Below are 19,589 nucleotides of genomic sequence, written 5' to 3' on the forward strand. Positions count from 1 at the left end.
CACAAGACGATCTTGTGATATAATTTCACACACAGCATCGACGTTTACTGCACACAATAACCGATTTTGGATGTACTTCACGAAATTCATCCTGTAGTGAATTGAGGCCACTATTGAATTCGGAAAACCAGTGAAAAAGGGTGGCTTAAAATGGTGCTTAATCACCAACAGACGAAGCGAGTTTATCTGCACACTGCTGTTTAATCCACGTCTAAAATCATAGATAATCATCACATGTTCACTATTAAAAATGTCAAATTTTATAATGGCAGTGTCAGATTCGACAATTCCACATCATTCTTGCCATGTCCACAAAACTTAAGTAGCAACCCTCGTATTTTTCTGATTAAGAATAGAGTTCATTTTTTGACAATAGTGATCTGTTCTATAAGAAGTTGGAATTATTATTAATAAATTAACTTATTTAACAGTTGCACTCTGTCTGTAAAACGTTACTTTGCTGTTCCAAACTGTTCCATCAAATCTTAACATTGAAAGATCGATTCCGAACCATGCACATAATGATATGATCGACTTGATCAACTTATTATCTATCATGCAATTTATACTTCGTAAATTGTATCCTTACCGCTCCAATGTTAGCAAGTTAAGTGACTTTACCCTAGATATTGGTATCGTACTACCAATCAATAATAGACGTATTATTAATTTATACACTTCAACGAACCAGAAATTTCAAGTATCCATAAATAAATATTAAATTCCGTCTAAACAAACTCAATTTTCAGGTATGAATCAGTCTGCTGGTTTAGAAAGCAGTAGCGGCTTTTCTGATGATAATATTTGGATAGTGTATTGAATAAATTATTACGGGGTACACATAATTATTAGGATATAAGCTTGGCATTTACCTAGAATACAAGGGTTTTCTTTTAACTACGCATGTTTTCAATTAATATAACAAACCTTGAAAGAAGGAAAATCATTGTAAGCCAAATTTCGCAATGAGCAGGTTGGTATTTGAAGGTACTGAGCAATTTGAGTAATTATTATTCCCCTCATAATTGATGATATTTTCCAGGGTGTTAATGGACAAATTATCATAAGGTTGTGAATTTGGAGTAGTTTCATCGTGATTTAGATAATATTCTGATTTTTCCTAGTAGACCAATGAAATTTCTAAGGGGATTGCTAGAATTGTAATTTTTTATCAGCTTGGAAGTCGGAAAAGTTCTGTCCAAACAATTTTATACCATAATATACTCAGTGGCGAACTGAACCTCAAAAACTTGTTGGAAGAATAATAACAATGTATGGGTAACAGAGCAATCACACTGATTTAGAAACCAAAATACAATGTGAGGAGGTTGACAGAAAAAAAACAATTACCAGCATAGTCATAAGTGCGTCCTTGCAACAGACATAACAGCTTAGCCAAGCTTAGAATTAGTTGGGAACCCACCATTACCAACTGTTTCTAAATCTTAAACAACATATGCGTGATAAACGTGTCAGAGGTGGAACAAAGGAAATTCTCTTTGTATATATTAGGTAAATAATACCTTAAGAACAACACTCTGCGGAACACAGAAATAACACGAAAAAACCGACCTCAAAGAGCTAGATTGCTAGGTTACAAAAAACAATAGCAGACCATAGAGAAACTAGAAAGGTCCTGTTCGATAAGCGTACAAAATTGGTGAAAAAGAGTTCTCATTAAAAAATTTCAAGAGTAGTACCACGAATAGGATAAACTGAGAACAAATATCCGAGATAGAAATGATAAAAGCTGAGAGGCCTGTAGCGCTAATTTAATCTAAATATGCATTATACTATAAATAAAATTTCTACATTTCTCTTCGAATACCATCTTTAAAACTACTCTTCCAGTAGTTTGCGAAATTAAATGCTGTTAATAATTATTATCATTTTTTTTATCACACCTCGTATTAAAACATAAACAATGTTCCAATTTCACAGTTTATGTGGATTTTTAGTTGATTATTTCCATTTTGTAGATAAAACCGAACTCGTTAGGTTAAATTAAACCAATCTCGGTTTGCTGAATATAATAATTCAGACTATTAATATTTAATCCAAGTGAATATTCATCAGTTATGCCACTGTCTTCGGATGAATATGATATTAGTTTTCTCTATTACTCTCCAGTACGTCTTGTCTTATTTACTGACTGAGGTTACATCTTGTCTGTATTTAATGACTCTATTTGGAGTTGGCTGTTTAGAATTTAATAAAGTTTTCTTATGCAATATTACTGCATATCTTATCTCTTTTAATAACCCTCAAGTAATTTTGCAACAAGGAGTTGGTTAATGAGATAAAGTTGATGTAATATATGTCTGGAAAGGTACTAGATCTCTTGTCGTATAAGTTATTTGACATTTCAGAGAAAGCTATTAAATATGTTTTGATTAGTTTCTTATACCTATTGTCGTTGTTGAACTGTTTTGGTAAAAAAAAGTGCTCAGAATTTCTAGAGTTTTTTTCAGTCCAACATACTCGATTTGTGAAGCTGTAGCTAAGGATTTTTATTTTTGTCTTATGACTCGCTTCTCCAAATAATTCCCTTTCTATATAATAAACAATGTATCATTTGGTATTCCATCAATAAATTACAAACTGTTTTTTTTTGGTTTTAAGTTCCTTGCTTCTAGTTGTATGAAGGTTTGTCGTGATAGAATAAGAAGATATTTTATTTTAGACATTCATTCGTTATATGCCTTTGATATGACAAGCGCAAAATGCGACTAGACACTGGCGTTCTAACCAGACACGGTCGTCTAAGACGCCACTTCCATGCTACGAGGATGGTCCCAGAAGTACTTGACCTGACCTAGAGATAGCGGTAATTGCTTGGAAAATACCACTGCATTAGAAAGTATACAATCAACAGTAAAATATTGGGTATCAGAGTAGCAGAGCTTGAACGAGGCCGTACGACCTCCAAAGACCAGCATCGCATTGATAGACCAAATGATGACTCCAGAAATGTTGAAGAAAATCGACAAAGGGATACTGTGCACAAGCTAGCAGATATAGTAGGTATTTCAAAAAGTGCGGAAATATGGGATGTATTCCATATTTACCGAAAATTTGGACTTGAAAGAGCTATGCACAGGATGGGTGCAGCGTTTGCTCACAATGGAAAAAACAGGGTCATTAAGATGTTAACATAGAGTTTTTAACAATTTGTTGCGTCAGAGACTTTTGGAACCATCCTCTTATAGGCACCGCGGACGATACGGAATGTCGTTGGTGCTTGGGGGAAGGAAAAAGTATAGATACGTCATCTGTGTGTGATCAACACCCACACGCGCGAAATACATGGGCAAGCCTAACAGCAAACTAAGGTGCCTGATAAGCTGTTCAAAGAGCATCGGCCTTTATTAGTTTTGAATAGGGCATGAGGAGCCTATCAGAGCTCGATGGTTCCTGATCCTACTAACCAAACTATTTTACTATGAATATGAGGTCGTATATCAACTTTATATACATAATGCCTGAAAAGTTAACTAAGTCTAGCGAAAGTAAAAATTAAATTAGTGATAGAAATAACGTAACATTCAAACAGCCGATATGGAGTGTTTAATATGTACTGTAATAAATTAAGTTCAATAGCGCGAAAGAATACTACAAATCACGTTGTAAAATATGAAAACATGATGTATGAAACAGAACACAACGAATATTTCAAATCATATTAAAATGTTGTAGATAATTCAGTTCCTTCCCTGACTAGTGTTAAAATTTAAATGTTTTTATGCACGGATAATGTAGATTATTAATTTTATTTATTGTTTGCTAGACTAGATGTTAATGGTAGTGGTTATACAAATAGAAGCAATTAATTCAATGTTTATGTGACATTTAGTGAGAAAATGAAATTCCTGCTTAGTAACTTTTTTGTATCTTGTTTAAAAACTTACATTTATAACCCAATCTTTGGGATTATGAGCGTTAGTTCCACAAACGTACAGCCTACTTCCATCTCCCATTGATTGTATAACTCTTATGTGATTTCGACAATCAAAATGCTGAAACAAATAAAAATCATTAGTTCAAACTTATCCATAACTGTGTAATTATAAATTATAAAGGAAGTTTGACTTTTCATAAGTTGACGACAGTTTCGTTACGGTGATTATATTGTAGGTTAACGCCATGTTTTTGATGTCATCTGTCAAAATTTGACGTAAATCTCACCGATAGTTAGTCATATAAAGAAGCCAAAATTCGATCGTTACTAAAAATTCTATTTTATGTGAAGAAACAAGTGAATAAAGCAAGAAAAAGTTATGTAAATATGCTCCGTTTCGTGGAATGATTTGTAAATGTTTTTCTGCATCTAGAAGTGGCCTTATAAACATGAATATTGCTGAAAATACAGTACATTCATTTTGTGTAATTATTCCAGATATGGTTAATAAAACTCGTGTCCTTGTACTTAGCAATCAAAGTGAGATTGCTAATGAAATGAATATTTTGAACGAACGTGTATGCATTATTTATATAGGTGCATGACACAATTGGTTAGTGCTGATCGAAACCTCGCTCACATTAAAACTTCAAATGAATGTGTGGATATCTTTAATAGCAATCTAAGTTAATTTTTCCGTTTACATGTGTCATTAGATGATACACTATTACTGACCTCCGGAAGGTAACTTTTTGGAATTAAGAACAATAATAATTTTTTGCAGTAGGTAAAGACAATATTCAACTAAATAGTCTTCCATGTTTTAATAAAGGAGAGCTAGTGATAAAGATTTATGGGGCTAAATCTACGAATACTCATCATCATTGTTAAAATTCTCTTTATTGTCGGTAAAGTCTGAGTCGACCAAAATTCTGCTCAACTCGTTAACGAAAAAAAACATGAAAAAAAAATGCTAGAAAAAAGAATTGAAAAATACTTGGTGGGTGTCGAACCAGAATGACCGTTAACCTCCGACCGCGAAAATACTACACTGGCCATCGATTCCCCTGGAGACTAACTCCTTATATGGAGTTAGAAATAGTTCCTACAGTTTCCGGATCTTATATTACCAGAGAAGTAGATATTTAGTAGCTTGGGGACCATTAATTCTCAAAATACCTACCTGAGATAAATTATGTTCAAGTTGCAATTCGAGCTAACGCATTTTCGAAGTAGGATGCGGAGAGGATTTTCCATTTCTTGAAATGAAAATTGTTGTTATTTTTTTTTTGCCTACATAAAAAACAAGCTAATTACTTTTATAAATGGATGATTCAAAACCCAACTATTTCCATTTCTTAATTCAAAGAATGGCTACATTTTGCGGATTTTTGGATGTGTCACATCGCATAATTTCATAGTGTTTACATGCTCAATTTTCACGTATTATTTCTTTTCTATTGAAAAGTATTATTATTTCTTGTTACATTAGCGGCTTGTATAAACCTATTTAGATTCAAAAAATTGATAATTATTGTGAATTTTTCTGGAATTCTCCAATTTAACCGCCAAAAACAAAAAATTTAGTTGAGACAACCACCACCCATTAAGTTCGAGTGTGAAATCCCGAAAATCGTGTTTTTATTTGGTTAACTATTTAGCTTATTCTAGGTATGCGCGTTTCAAAATTTCCATGACAACATCAACAAGTCAAGAAACGAATAGTCTATTCTAGTCCAGTCAGTTTTTCAATGATTAAATAAACTGAAGTGTTTAATTTTATTAAAAGAATGTAACTAGTACAGCCGATATTGTTTTAAATATTTGTACTGTCAAAGGAAGACACTACAAAATGTCCCACAGCTGCCATCCTACGTTTCTCAGTATAATGTTGATCCTTTACTGTTTTGATATGTTGAATAATAATATACCTCCTTCTTCCTTTACGTCATGATAGCGAGAATTGCACAATTCGCATCTTCTTCAAGAACCAAAGCTACCATAAATGTTTATCAAGTTTAAAAAATAAATAAGTTATATCTGGGCATAAATGAAAATCGTCTTTTTATATACACGTGCCATCTCGATTATGTGATTCATGGTAATTAATCCCATAAATATACGCACCTTTGTAAATTACTTTATATCGTCCATTTGCGATTTCTTAAGGATACTTGTACTGCTCTAAAAGTATAACTAGTTCATCTGTATCTGTTATCTTTGCTCTTCCATACAGTTGATAAACTTGTGTCTATTCCGTTCTCACTTTAGTAAGTAAGTATCCTCATGTCATATCACTATTGAAACTATTTTACATTATTTCAATTTTTTGTAATATTAATGTCAGTATTTATGATTTCAGAATATAGGTATCAATTAAAAAATAGCGTAAATTATTCGTAAATAACTGGTATTTAAAATATTCGCTTTATTCCATCCGAACGTGTTTGAAAGACCCTAATACCCACTTTTATGTGCTAAAATATTTATCGATTTGATGTATATATTTGACATTCATTTATTGATATTCAGAATTTTGTGTTTCTATTGTTATCATAAATTAAATATTGTTGTTCTCGTGTATTGGCTATTGAAAAATTTATTTTACCTATCTCTAAGTTTATTTATTAAATAATGTATACCATAAAATACACATTTGAAATTTCAGACCATATACATTATTCTAATGGAAAATATTAGTTTTAATAATTTGAGTTCTCATTGGTTATATTTGTGCTCAAAAGTCATTGAAGTCATTAATAGCTTAAAAATTTTTACAAGGTAACTGATTATTTTATTAAATTGAATTATATTTGAATTTATTATTGTAAACGGAATAATTCAGCAAAAGTTTCCGGACAGTTTACCATTATTGATCGAAAAATTTCTTCTTTGATTTTTCATGGTTACCACTCAAATAGTAAAAGATGATATTGGTGGCAAATAAATGCCACGCTCTGATTTGATTTCATTTTATTGATTTAGAAACTTTTATATGAAAAGTTACCATAAATGTATGTATTTATAGTTCAGGGTATCATATAAACTGCATTCCAAAGGATCTATTGTGTTTTGTTTTCTTGATATGGACTGATAATAATGCTTAGTGTTTACTGTTCTTTGTCTGGTTGCAAGCCTCTTGTTACTAATTTGTCATTAGAATAGTAAGTTTTCATTACCATTTTCGTTAGTATACCAAATTGAAAATTTTAGTTCAGGTTTGGCTAGTTTTACGAACCACTTTGGTATTGGTCGGTTTTGTAACAAACTCAGGCTTAAAATATCGTCAAAATTGATATTGTAACGTTTTTGCTATTTATTTACACTCTTTCTATTCATGGGGTGAATTAATAAATACTGTCTCTTACGTTCTTAATTTATTTAAATACTATGCAATACATTCAACTTATAATAATTCACTTATAAATATCACTTAGATAATTTCTACGAATACTATATATTTGAAACTAAACTAACTGCGTTTATACAAATCATTTATATACCTAAATAAAATTTCTAGTTCTAGAACAAAAAGAAGCGCAATTAATAAATAAATAGAATTTCCTAGAAATTATTTGGAAGAAATACTGTAAATAAACCGCCTGCTACTAAAAAATTATACACAAATAAACATCAAGCGAGTTCCACCATTTATATAAAATGTGAAAGACGCCGCCCGAAAAGCGCCACGCGATTTCGCCAAATTTTTAAAATTCTGTACTGGGACGGCCTAGGGAATCATTTTGCGAACTTGTTCATAACAATATGTGATAGCAGAGTTTTAGTCAAGGAGAATCAAACACAATGTTCTTTTGTAACTAACATCTATTTCAAAATGGGTGAAGTTATAAAAAAATATATAAATTTATTATTTCTTAGACCTTTTGATATATTAATGCATCTCAATGTTCTTGATTTTAGGCCTCTTCTGTTTTAAAATTAGTTTTTGTGATAGTTTTTGAAAGAAAGATAAATTTTAACATTTGTTTTCATTAAGTCTTTATCAAAATATGATATTGACACCGACAATTTGCTATAATATAGAACAAACGAAACTTCACCCTTGAATGGCGAAATGGTCCTCCTCAGGCTAACGCATGAAGTCGTTATTATTCTTTCAAGAATTTCTCACATCAACAAGGTTTTATCAAACGATATCTGGAAAGTTTAAATGAATGTCCAGGACATTCAGATTGCTGAATTGATAAAGTTCAGACGAATGCCCTTATTAGGCTTTCTTCTAGTTCTTAAAAGGGCAATATAACACGATATTTCAACAATACATTCTTTATTTTCTACTCTACATTAAGAAATGAGATGATAGAAAGGCTATTCAGGCCCATAGCATGGTAATAATTTTTTTTTCATTTTTTACTATAATTTATCTTTGCCTTCCAGTCTTGAACTCCTCTCAATATCAGATCTACTTGTGTCTCCGCATACCAACTCTTTCTGAGTCCTCCTCTTTTTGATGATCATTTTCATTGTCGTTCTGGACTCCGGCAATCTTTCCCATAGTCCCAGCTATTCATCATACGGGTTTATTTACAGTTTTGACCTCCTCCTCCGTATGTCTCCCTCCTTTTTCCCTTCTAATATCCTACCAAGTAGTTTCCTCACCCATATATCTAATTTACTTTCTACTGTTCCATTTAGTATCCACGTTTCACTTGCATACTGTCGGTCTAATGATTATCTCATATAAACGAGTGAAAATAGTTATGTACACATCTTTTGGTTGCTTTCTGTATCAACGAATTTTTTCATTCCTTCTTGATAAATTCACTACATTCACTTTCATGATATCTCCTTTTCTAGTGCTTTTCTATGAACCTGTAGTCGATTCCGCCGAAGGGTTCAGATTTAACAAAGGGTTCATCTGTCCCAACTTAAGCAAGACTGTCTCATATTTCATTTATTTCCACTTCAGTGTTTCCCGGAACCTATTGCAGGTTAACCTTGTTCTTTATGCCTAGCTCGTTTACCTCTCTAAGTTTTACCAGAGCAGCCTAGAACTTGTAAATGGAGCTTCCAGCTCTAATGGCTGCTTAGCTATCGATCAAGATGAATTTCTTGTTTGCGATAATTCTTTTCTGTTGAACTGGACATACTTGTCCAAACTTTCAAGGTTTTTGATTCTGGGATCCTAAACTCCAATTCTATCTACTATTCTGGAGACATCCGTGTACCATTTGATGGTATTTAGGGTAATTTCTAATTTGGCCTTTCGAACCCATTCACTCAGTTTAGTTGTGAGCTATTTTTTCTGAAAGCTACAATTTTACGACATTTCGTTGTGAGGCACGTCCCAGTTTTGATTAATTTATGAGGGATCTTTCTGCTTTTCCTTTATAATTCCTTTTCTAAACGTTACGAATGTAGTTTCCTCGATTTACAATAATATATGGAGAGTTGAAAAATTTGGCAACACTTTTAGTACAGTCGTTTGCATGCTCTCATTGCTCCAATACTCATTGTAGCCATTTTCGTCATTTGCATTGAGTCATTTTAACAAAGACTCCTGATAATATGCGAACTCATTTTGATTACATTACGATGATGAACTCGTCAGCTAGTAGTCATTTATAATCATTGAATATAATAATTTCTTGTGTCCCGAGGCAACTGAATATTTCTATATTTCTGGTCAGAGGATATCATTTCATTAACAAGATATTAAGTTGTTTGTTGTTATATATGAGCTAAACAATTGTTTCGTTTCCGGTTTACCTTTGCTCCTTCTATGCGCTTGTGACTCCAATTCAATGATTATTATCATTCACTTATTGTCTCAAATTCAGATTAATGCATTCTTCACTTATCAGGATAATAAATATCATATCTCTTCGTACAGAATATTGCCAATGATATTGAACTTTTTTTGTTTTCATAAAATTTAAAAAACAACTAAATGATTTAATCATTTAGTTGTTTTAATCTTTTAATTGTATGGTGAAACATTTTTGAATGCATGTCTTGTAACGCTCAATCCAAATTCATTAGGTTTCATGTTAATAATATAAATGAATATTATCATAATTTGAACAGTTCGATTGTTTTACTAATACTTTGAACACACTATAACATTTTCATGTATAATAAATAACAATGAAATTTTTATTCCCTGTTTGTTGTTCGCTTGGTCATCGAAATTTCAATTACAATGAGTTTGATAAACATGAATTTTAGTTTGGAGTTATTTATGGTGTAACTCGGTTATATTTATAGGTTTTTTCAACATTTCACGTACAGTTAGAACAAATCACAGTTTAGAAGCAAATCAGGAATATTAACAAATGAAAACTCGATCTATTTTCAAATCATAAAATCTATTTTTTACCAGTTACTTAGATAGTTGTATTCGGAGATATTAGCGTTGATATCTGTCTGATTCCAATTTCTTCCTTAGTTTTTCACGAATTTATTAATCACATTGTCACGTGTCAATCGATCTGTTGCATTTTTCGTCTTATAATCGATTAATGTGACGCAGTTATTAATTTTACGCCAAATAGTCGCTAACAATATCTAGGAAGAATTAAATTGTCAAGTCTCCATTTCTGTTTAAGTAGCAGAATTTATTCTTGAAATTATTTTTTCTTTCACAATCTTTAGACGTTGAATTTGGGGTTATATTTCCAATCTACATAGATTACGACTGAGATACATCAACTACTAGACCAATAACCAACCACTAATTAAAAGCTGGGACTACCAAACTTTCACATAATTTTCCTTGTCTTATCTCTAGTATAGCCAATCTTCATTTATTTTAATTGATGGATTTTTGCTCTTTAATAGCAATGATATAGATATATCACTGCTGATATTTATTTATATAATTTTGAGGGATTTTGTTCGAGCTTGGTTCATTTAAGTATAGTTAATTTTTCAGAGTTTGTAAACTACAATATTAAATTTTGTACCTAAATCAGTCTTGTAGCTCTTGTAGATTTTGCGATTTAACTGATTTTGAAATGAAAAATGTACAAAGTGTTAGATCTGATGATCTTGAGGGAATTCTTATGATCTTAGTTTATGAATTCATTTCCGATTTAAACACTCTTTCACACGCATAATACGGAGATGCACCATATTGTTGGGAACAGATATTATCATCTCTTTAGTTAAAATTGTTGTTGTATGTTATATTTTTGTTGATGTTGAGTATCACCGTCCATTATTTGCAATTTTGATAATTTATATAATAGTTAAGCTCATTCTTCAATTAAAGTAGGATTGTTGATCAACTGATAGGTCTGTCTAGTTAGTTGTTGAGTTCTCATTTATGTTCATATTCTATACCAACAAAACGTCCATTAATATTAGGTAGGCTTGCTTTTTTTAGCTTTTTCTATCTTACGAAAAGATACAATTCATTTTATACTAGGTGAGTTAAAGACAATATTGAACTCTATTGTTATCAATTTTTAACAGTAGCAGCAAATTCTGAAACATATTTAAAAAATTGGTATCAGAAATTTCAGTATATGTCTAAAAGTCAAATTGCGAAATAATGAATTTGTTCCGTAATAATTTAGCAGCGCTCTGTAAATACATCAACCAAAGCCTGTACCACTTTGTGAGGAAGAGTTTTCAGCTGGAGACTTGCTGACTACATCAATTAGATTCAATCTCCCGCGGCAACGAACATGATGAAGACACGCACCACAATTTATAATTCTGCACTTTATTTGAGACCAATATGACTCAGTATATTCTTCAGGAAGTAAACCGATATATTCCATTATTTATTTTTCGATTCTTGTTAAACTAACTACAACTAAGTCATGATCTACAAGGTCTCACTTTGTCACCCTAAAACTAGTAACACAAAAAATGCTGGTGCAGTCTTCTAGCGTTTAAATAGAAGATCGAGGAAGTTAAATGTCGGATTGCTGGAGTTCGAAATGGGTATTTATTGTGAGCGTTTAGTGTCAGAAGCTGTACTGGAGGCAATGGTTTTGAGATGGAGATATTCGAAGTCCTCCTTCTAGTATATATTTATTCAAGGCGGAATTGTTTTAAGGACGATGCAGTGTAACAATCAACAAATATTCTAGAATGGTTTTATTTTAGATCTTTGAATTGGTTATTATTAGTAGAAAGCAAGCTTTAAGCAATAATCAGATTAAAACGTGATTCTTGGCATTGGAATAAAATATTGATAAGAACACTTCACATCAGTATATAAGTATTTATTTAACATATTGAAATTTAGGTTTTGATGTCACTAGTTTCAAATTTTTACTAAATTCATTCCGAAACACAAAATTAAACAAAAAATCTTATATTAATTACATTAATGTTACATTAATTTTCCATCAGTAATTTTATTCTTAAGCCAATAATTATTTTTTACTGTTTACTTTGATCATTGCTAAAAGCGTGTTTTTTAGTTTTTTCAAATATAATTCACATTTTACTTTTTAGTATAACTAATTCCAAAGCGTGTTTATCAGTATTTTAAAACTGGATATTATATTTTGCTTTTTAGTTTAATTTGCTATTTTAAGCGGCACTTTCATACGTTTTGATGGTTGCATCTCGATTTTGTAAGTCTGAGACTGCAAGCTTACGTGTTTCGTCCACTAACTTTATATTACTTACTCTTACGCATAGGATACAAAGAGTAATTTATGAACCCTGACAGAGCTAATCAGAATAATCGTTGCATTTTCATCATTTGACAATTGTACAAAGTATAAATTAAATCTGTTTATTCAAAGTTGGGCAAAAGAGAAAAGTACGTTGGTACAAGTAGGCAGTGATTAGAAAATGGTCATAGTTAAAAATATAAAGTTATAAACTTTATTTTCCAAAATGAATAATTAAGCCAAAGTGTATTTATATTTTTCGTTATGTTCTATCACAATAGCTAATTGTGTGCATTCCGATTGATATTTTAGACTAATGCCGCTCTGAGAATTTATTGACTACTACAAATAAAACATAAAAAAACGAAAACTGTACGAGTCTATTATAGAACACGTGCAATACAAATATAACAAATGAACAGAATAGGATAAATTACTTATTATTTAAAAACAACTTTGAACGCTATATAAAAACGCAATCCCCTGTTTTTGAAGAAATTCTTTTTATTCCCGTCCTTGTCTATTCCCAACACTTCCTGGATCGGCCATCTAGACTTGGAAAAAGCTCTGATCGTTCGATTCAAGTGGAAATTGCCGTGTTATACGGTTCTGACCGCTTGGGACTACTTTTATTGGTAATCGGAAAAATCCCGCTTCTATTAAACTTACGATAATATTACGGCTCTCTTCTTCTCAACATTTCACTTCTTGATGGTACAAATCGAGCGATCAAAAGAGTATTTGTCATGTCTTATTTCAGATTTCAGTTCCTTTATTTTGTTATAAAATTAAACAGTGGTGAAGAAGTGAAATTTTTCGTTATTTGTTGAAAACTAGATGATGAGATAATAATGTAATAATATTAACATCATATACAGATGGATTTTCTTCCAATACGTTAATTGTATAAATCAAATTAATTATTCAAATCGCATGAATTTTTATTAATTTTCACCAATCTACACTATTTGCCTCTACTCGTAAATGAAACTATAAACTGAATGTTTACGTACAGTTCACATGTGTTTGAAAGATATTAATCAAAATTTTGGAAAAAAATCTTGAATGTTTTGATTGTTGATTGAAATAAAATTTGAATTTTATAACGTCCCGAGAATATTTGAATTGACAGCAAAACACTGATATTTTTGACAGTGAGACATGAAAAAGCTTCATTGCTTGCTATATTTTTTGTGAAATTTTTCTTGATAAGAAAAAACTTAATTCAATTTAGGGGAAAAAATATCTAAGTCAAATTACTCCCAAAAATGTATTCTGCCGTTCTTTGAAGGAGAAAATAACTACCTTCCTGGCTAATGCCTCAACAAATATTGAATAACAACCCCTCTGAATAGCGTGATGTCAATCGACCTTATTGTCAATATTAACACCCCCAGTGGCTCGTAATTGCAAGGAGAGGTTGTAACTCCTGACTAGTTTGTAACCTGGGTATTCTGTCTTATCTCCTAGAATTTCTCACAATATATTGTGTTATCTAGAGTTTTATTTCGATAACACGTTTCGCATCCGAATGCCAGGATAACATCCGTAACCCGGGTCTTCTGTCTTATCCACCCGATTCTCTTGCGATTTATTCCGTGCTTCGCTCTACAGAACTATATTACTTGGAGTTTACACAAGATAACATTTTCAGTATGAATTAAGCATCCGTATGTCAGGGCTGCTATGCACTGGTATAACGCTTTTTCCTTGATTAATTCAACTCGTTCATTAATTTCTTGGTAGAAATCCGGATCTGTCTCTCGATTGACTTACAAATATATTCTTCTATAACTTCCAGTGTTGTTTATTTCCTTCATTCCTCAGGATTATTGATGATCATTAAATCGTTAGCGAAACTTAGGTGGTTAAGGTTTACTCTGTCTTCGTTGTTCAAGTGTAATTTCCGGAAGGTTTCCTCTAATGTCGCCTTTTGGAAGAACTAGCTTCACCTAGTCATACCTAGTCGTTTACCTGTCGGTTGGTAATTCCGAAGATTCTTTGAATATATGGTTTGTAAATACCTTGATTTGTAAGGTTTTGGAGTATATTTAGTCGAAAGCCTTCTCGAAATTAACAAAGGATTAAGCTATTGGGAATTTTTTTTCGGCTGATAACCTCTCTGAGAATAAATATGATCCATTGAAGCCATTTCTGAATCCAGTCTGTTCTCTAGGTTGTACAGTATGATATATATTGAATGCCAAAAGTGCAAGGCTCAATATCAAGCATAAAAAATATGTATTTGTGGCTGAAGTGAGCTTCTTTAATTAAGATATTTGGAACAAGAATCCATTTTGAGTAAGATTTCTTTAAAAAGGATCTCAGTACAAAATTTATATAAAATTATGTCGCCAAATTGCGGAAGCGTAAAGAAAAAAAAAGGGAAAATAAAAGAAAATGATAATAATATACTACTTTTGTGAGAAATTAATAATTAGACTTTCTAAGGATTGTAGCTTTGGAACTATTAATTGACATTTGTATTCATAATTTGATAGATTATATATGAAAAGTTGAAAATTTGGAAGACCTAAAGTCTAGTCAACATCTTCAAAAACGTGAAAAAAGTGATAAAGCTCCTAAAAATATGAGCGATAGCTCATTCGATTCAAAATGACAATTAGAAAAACGTGATTTGAGGATGTTACAGCACGCAAAAATTCCAATTGTTTTAAAAAAATGAAGACGAAAAAAAGGCATTTGTTTTGCTTATAACTCGATAAATATTCCAATAAAAAAGTTCCAGCTCCCAGAACTCTATCTCCATTATTAATAATATTAATAATTGTGCTGTCTTCTAAACATTTCAAACAATAACGTTTCATAGGAATTAAAATTTTATCATCATGGAAAAAAATTTTTTTTGTTAATTAGTCTATTTGTTTATAAAAAAATTGAAAACAAATGGCGTACAAAAATTTACGTGGCGTTGTTTTATGCCATTACTTAATGTAAAAACAGCAATAACTTGGCAATTGTTAAAACATCACATTTGTAATAATTCATAAATTTTTAATTTTAAAAAATTATTATAAACAAAATAATGAACTTTTTTAAACTTTTATCACGTGATCTTCTTAACTACATAATAAGAAAGTATCCACAAAGAAAAAAAATTATAGAAAAATTATTTCAACTTTTAGAAATTTTTTTAAAAAAATTGTAAGTTAATAATTGCATAACTTTTTGAAAAATGACAATAAAAGTTTAATTCCAACGGGATGTTATTGTTTAAAATAGGGCTTTAGGAGTTTTATCACTATTTTCCATGTTTTTGAAGATGTTGATTAGACTACTAACGAAATATTAGTTACATTATTTTATTAACATACTATAACCCTTTTGACCCCCATTACATAGCACTTGTAATAATCAAGTATTTAAAAAATACATTACAATATGCAGTAATTCCAAATAAATATAATAAGGATACTAAAATCGAATTTTATCATTCATTCGGCCTGCAAATGATTTTACTGACGCATCTATTAATCAAAATCAATGCAATTTCCAATCAAATATTTAAAATTAATTTCGAATCTGTTCAAATAGTGAAATGTAGAAGTGACGGGTGATGTCTGGCTTTAAGTGTTGAATATCGGATGAAATAAAATAACAAAAGCAATCAGTATTAATTCAGTTAAATATTCACCACTGGTCAATGAATAATTACTTTATCAAATTGAAAAACATAAATAATAGTTATACAATAATAGTAGAGAATAAATTCAGTTAGCAATCAGCATTTTAAGAACTAAATCAATTAACAGTTGAAATATTGAGAGATCAGAAACACTAATCCACAAAAAACTATACAACTTGATTCTTTCACTCTGCTTACAAATAAATAATGGCACTCAAAATTGGTAGATCTCATCTTTCTTGGGACTAAGTTTCACTGCTATATAAATTAATTAATTAGGAGGTATGTTGCAAGGTGCTTCTTCTTACAAATACAAACCAAAAGAGTTTTGAACTCGCATTTTCTGCAAATTAATTTCGTTCAGCATAAAACTTTAATTGAAATTCGTAACATTTTATCAAATACAGTTGCGTCTATTCGAGGAGTATAATGTGATCGATAAGTAATAAGTAGGAAAGAAGATGAATTTAGTTGAGGACACAAACTTGATACGTCGGTATTTACGATTATTTACTAAACGAAACAATTATATAACATCGGTATTTGAATATATGAACATAAAGATATAATGAAAATATACAGAAAAGGATGTAATTTTAAACAAAAACATGTGAACGAGAAGGACAATATCAATATGAATGGAAAATATGGGAAAACTAAACAAAGGGAAGACTTTAGAATACTACAATTATGTATGTATGTTTGAATGATGAATATAAAATCCACAAAAATGAGTTAGTTAATGAAGAAGAAAATCGGTTTAATTAAGTAGAGAAAAGATCACAAGGAATAGTAGATACGAAACAGTCAATAGGAGCAAGATGAAATAGAACTTAAAAAACTGATAATGCTCTTATTTTATATGCAGGAGCTTAAATAATGCGAATATGACAAACATTTTCTAATTTATCGTATTATGAATCTCAATTATTATAAGTGCTGTATAAAGTTTCGCTTTTTGACAAAAAACTATTTAGTAAGTGTTTCACACTCTTGTGTTTTGATTTTGTCCCTTCATAAATCGCTGTTATTCTTGATTATCCTATAAGCTTTCTGATATTAGACAATAAAAAATCTTTTAGGAATCTGAATATGCTAAATGTTTATTGATAGTGGGTGGTTAGAGACTGTAAAACTTTTTGTCTGTGTTTAGTTTACTTTTGTCAGAAATAGGACCTTTTGTACTTGAGATATTTTTATTTATCCTTCATGTCAGAAGGCTCGAAAGTGTGGTTGGAAGTGAAATGAGAATGAGTTTCTTATTTGGATGCATTGCTACGAACAATTTGTGTTATAGAGAAGATATGAATTAGTAACCCAAACTGCGGCTGCATTGTGCGTACGTCGAACAGCAAAAAATCCGCAGAACCAAGTCATGGAATTCGTAGAAATATTGGTATTCGTCCGTCATTTTCATCGGGCAATGGACCATACAAAATATTGACAATATTACAAATATCACAGGAAGTACCACTTATAATATGACGGGTAAAGAGAATCCACTCGTAACTTTTTATAACGGTGGTAACATTATTTTTAAAGAAAATCTGGAAGGTTTCTTAAGAAGCTCCTTCAATTATTATAACTACAACTATTATAATTTACACTAACCATAATATGTAAAACTCAGCACTTTGCTCTGCTTTTACACTAAGCACTTAGATAGTTAACTCAAAAGGCTTTGTACTTTTCAGTCTTCTCTCTAGGTTGGTGTTGTCGAGGAGCAAGATTGCTTCGATGTACACATGTTTTAAGAGCCGCTGTTCGTGACTCTGCAAATTTAGTGGATACCTGCCTTACAGTGTCTATCTCCACGTCCCGATGAAGATCGTTATTTCGAAAGTACCCGAGTGCTTTAACGATGCTCCTTAGTACTTTATTTTGAAATCTCTCGATTATTTGGGTGTTGCTTTCGTTGGTACATCTCCATAGTTGAATCCCCTAGGTCTATACGGGTTTCAGGATTTGTTCATATATAAGTAGTTTATAAAAAATTGACAGAGTGGATTATCTTCACAGCAACCAATACATTCTCTTGTTTATAATACCTAGTTCTTCTGTTTTTTTGTGAGGTTTTTGCTGTATTAGCATATGGTACCTGTTCATCGCCTATTTTTATTAGTACATATTGCTCCTTTTTATTTGTGAAATTGACATGTACCGATTCATTTCTTGTTTAAGCTCATCCTCCATTTTTGGTCCACCAATTAATTTTATTAATTGGTGGTTGAAGGTTGATTTCTGCTTCTTCGTGGGAAACGCCTACAGTAAAACTGGCTGTGTCTTGTTTTCTAATTAAGGGATGTCACTAGTGTAAGAGGTAAAGAACAGGCTCAAGAACACTACCTTGTGGTACACCTATAAGCCTGAGTAAGCATTTTCTTGCTTTATTCTGAAAGCTCGTCCTCTTATATAAGACTCTGAATGTTTCCATATTAGTTAGACAACAGTTTGTTCAGTTTATTTTAGAGTCCTCAATGCCAGACTTTGTCAAATTCCTGAGCCACGTCTAAGAAAACAGCAGAGCAATTTATTCTTTTCTAGTGATTTTTCTATGACACTGGTTATCCTGTGTATTATCTTTGTATATAGTGGAGTGGTTGGATCTGAAGCTAAACTGATGTGAAGGTATTAGTTTTCAATTTTGAAGTATAGGGCTTAATCATTTGAGTTAGGCCATATGAAGGGACTACATTTGATAGTTTTCCTGGACTATCTGATTCTAGCTACTTTCCACTAGGTAGGTACATACTGATGTCGGAAGGCTGCGTTTATAATATGCGTTAATTTGATTTCAGCTTGCTTTGGTAAATTTTTCATTATTTCCCCTGAGATTAAGTCCAAACCTGGAGCTTTCTTCGGGTTAATATTTACTTTAATCATTGTGGATATTTCCTTTGGAGTAGTATAATTTAGTTTATTACTATCATGAATAATAATAAATTGTGTTGTTTCTTTCTGATATTTGTAGATAAAATATATTATTCTATTTACGAGTAATGGCTTTCACTTACTATTCTTATTTTACTATGTCACGGACATGATCTGTTTCCCTTTAGAAAATCAAAACTACGTTTGACAAACTACACTCGAACTTTCGGCTTCGGCTAAATATCTTATATGTTTACAAGGATTCATATTCACTTACGATTCATTGTCCGATGGAAACAACTGACATATAAAAGAGCCCTAAAACTCCCGAAGAGCAATATAGTGAATGCTTTATAAGCTCACCAGAACACACTTAACGGTTAACTGTCATTTCAACTGTGCCATACTTTTATGATCGGTATTCTCCGACCAACCATCTCATCATGAATATATTACCAATATTATCAAATTATCCAGTTTCAAACCATGTAAGATGACTTCATCATGATTTTTATGGCCTATATAGTCATCTATCTGAGAGAATCAACATTCTAATTGTATATATATATATATATAT

At 31.3% G+C, this 19,589-nt stretch overlaps 1 protein-coding gene across 3 annotated transcripts in view; it reads right to left on the reverse strand.

Moving 5' to 3' along the window:
• LOC130900481 (semaphorin-2A) overlaps positions 1 to 19,589 on the reverse strand; it is a 1,226,238-nt gene that overhangs the window by 48,299 nt on the left and 1,158,350 nt on the right. For all 3 annotated transcript variants that reach the window (XM_057811123.1, XM_057811122.1, XM_057811124.1), the window contains one exon: positions 3,909 to 4,016. In XM_057811123.1, the coding sequence (XP_057667106.1) occupies positions 3,909 to 4,016 (108 nt within the window). The remainder of the gene's footprint in view (positions 1 to 3,908; positions 4,017 to 19,589) is intronic.

This window comes from Diorhabda carinulata, chromosome X (genome assembly GCF_026250575.1).
Source record: "Diorhabda carinulata isolate Delta chromosome X, icDioCari1.1, whole genome shotgun sequence".
In the NCBI taxonomy this organism is placed as follows: domain Eukaryota; kingdom Metazoa; phylum Arthropoda; class Insecta; order Coleoptera; family Chrysomelidae; genus Diorhabda; species Diorhabda carinulata.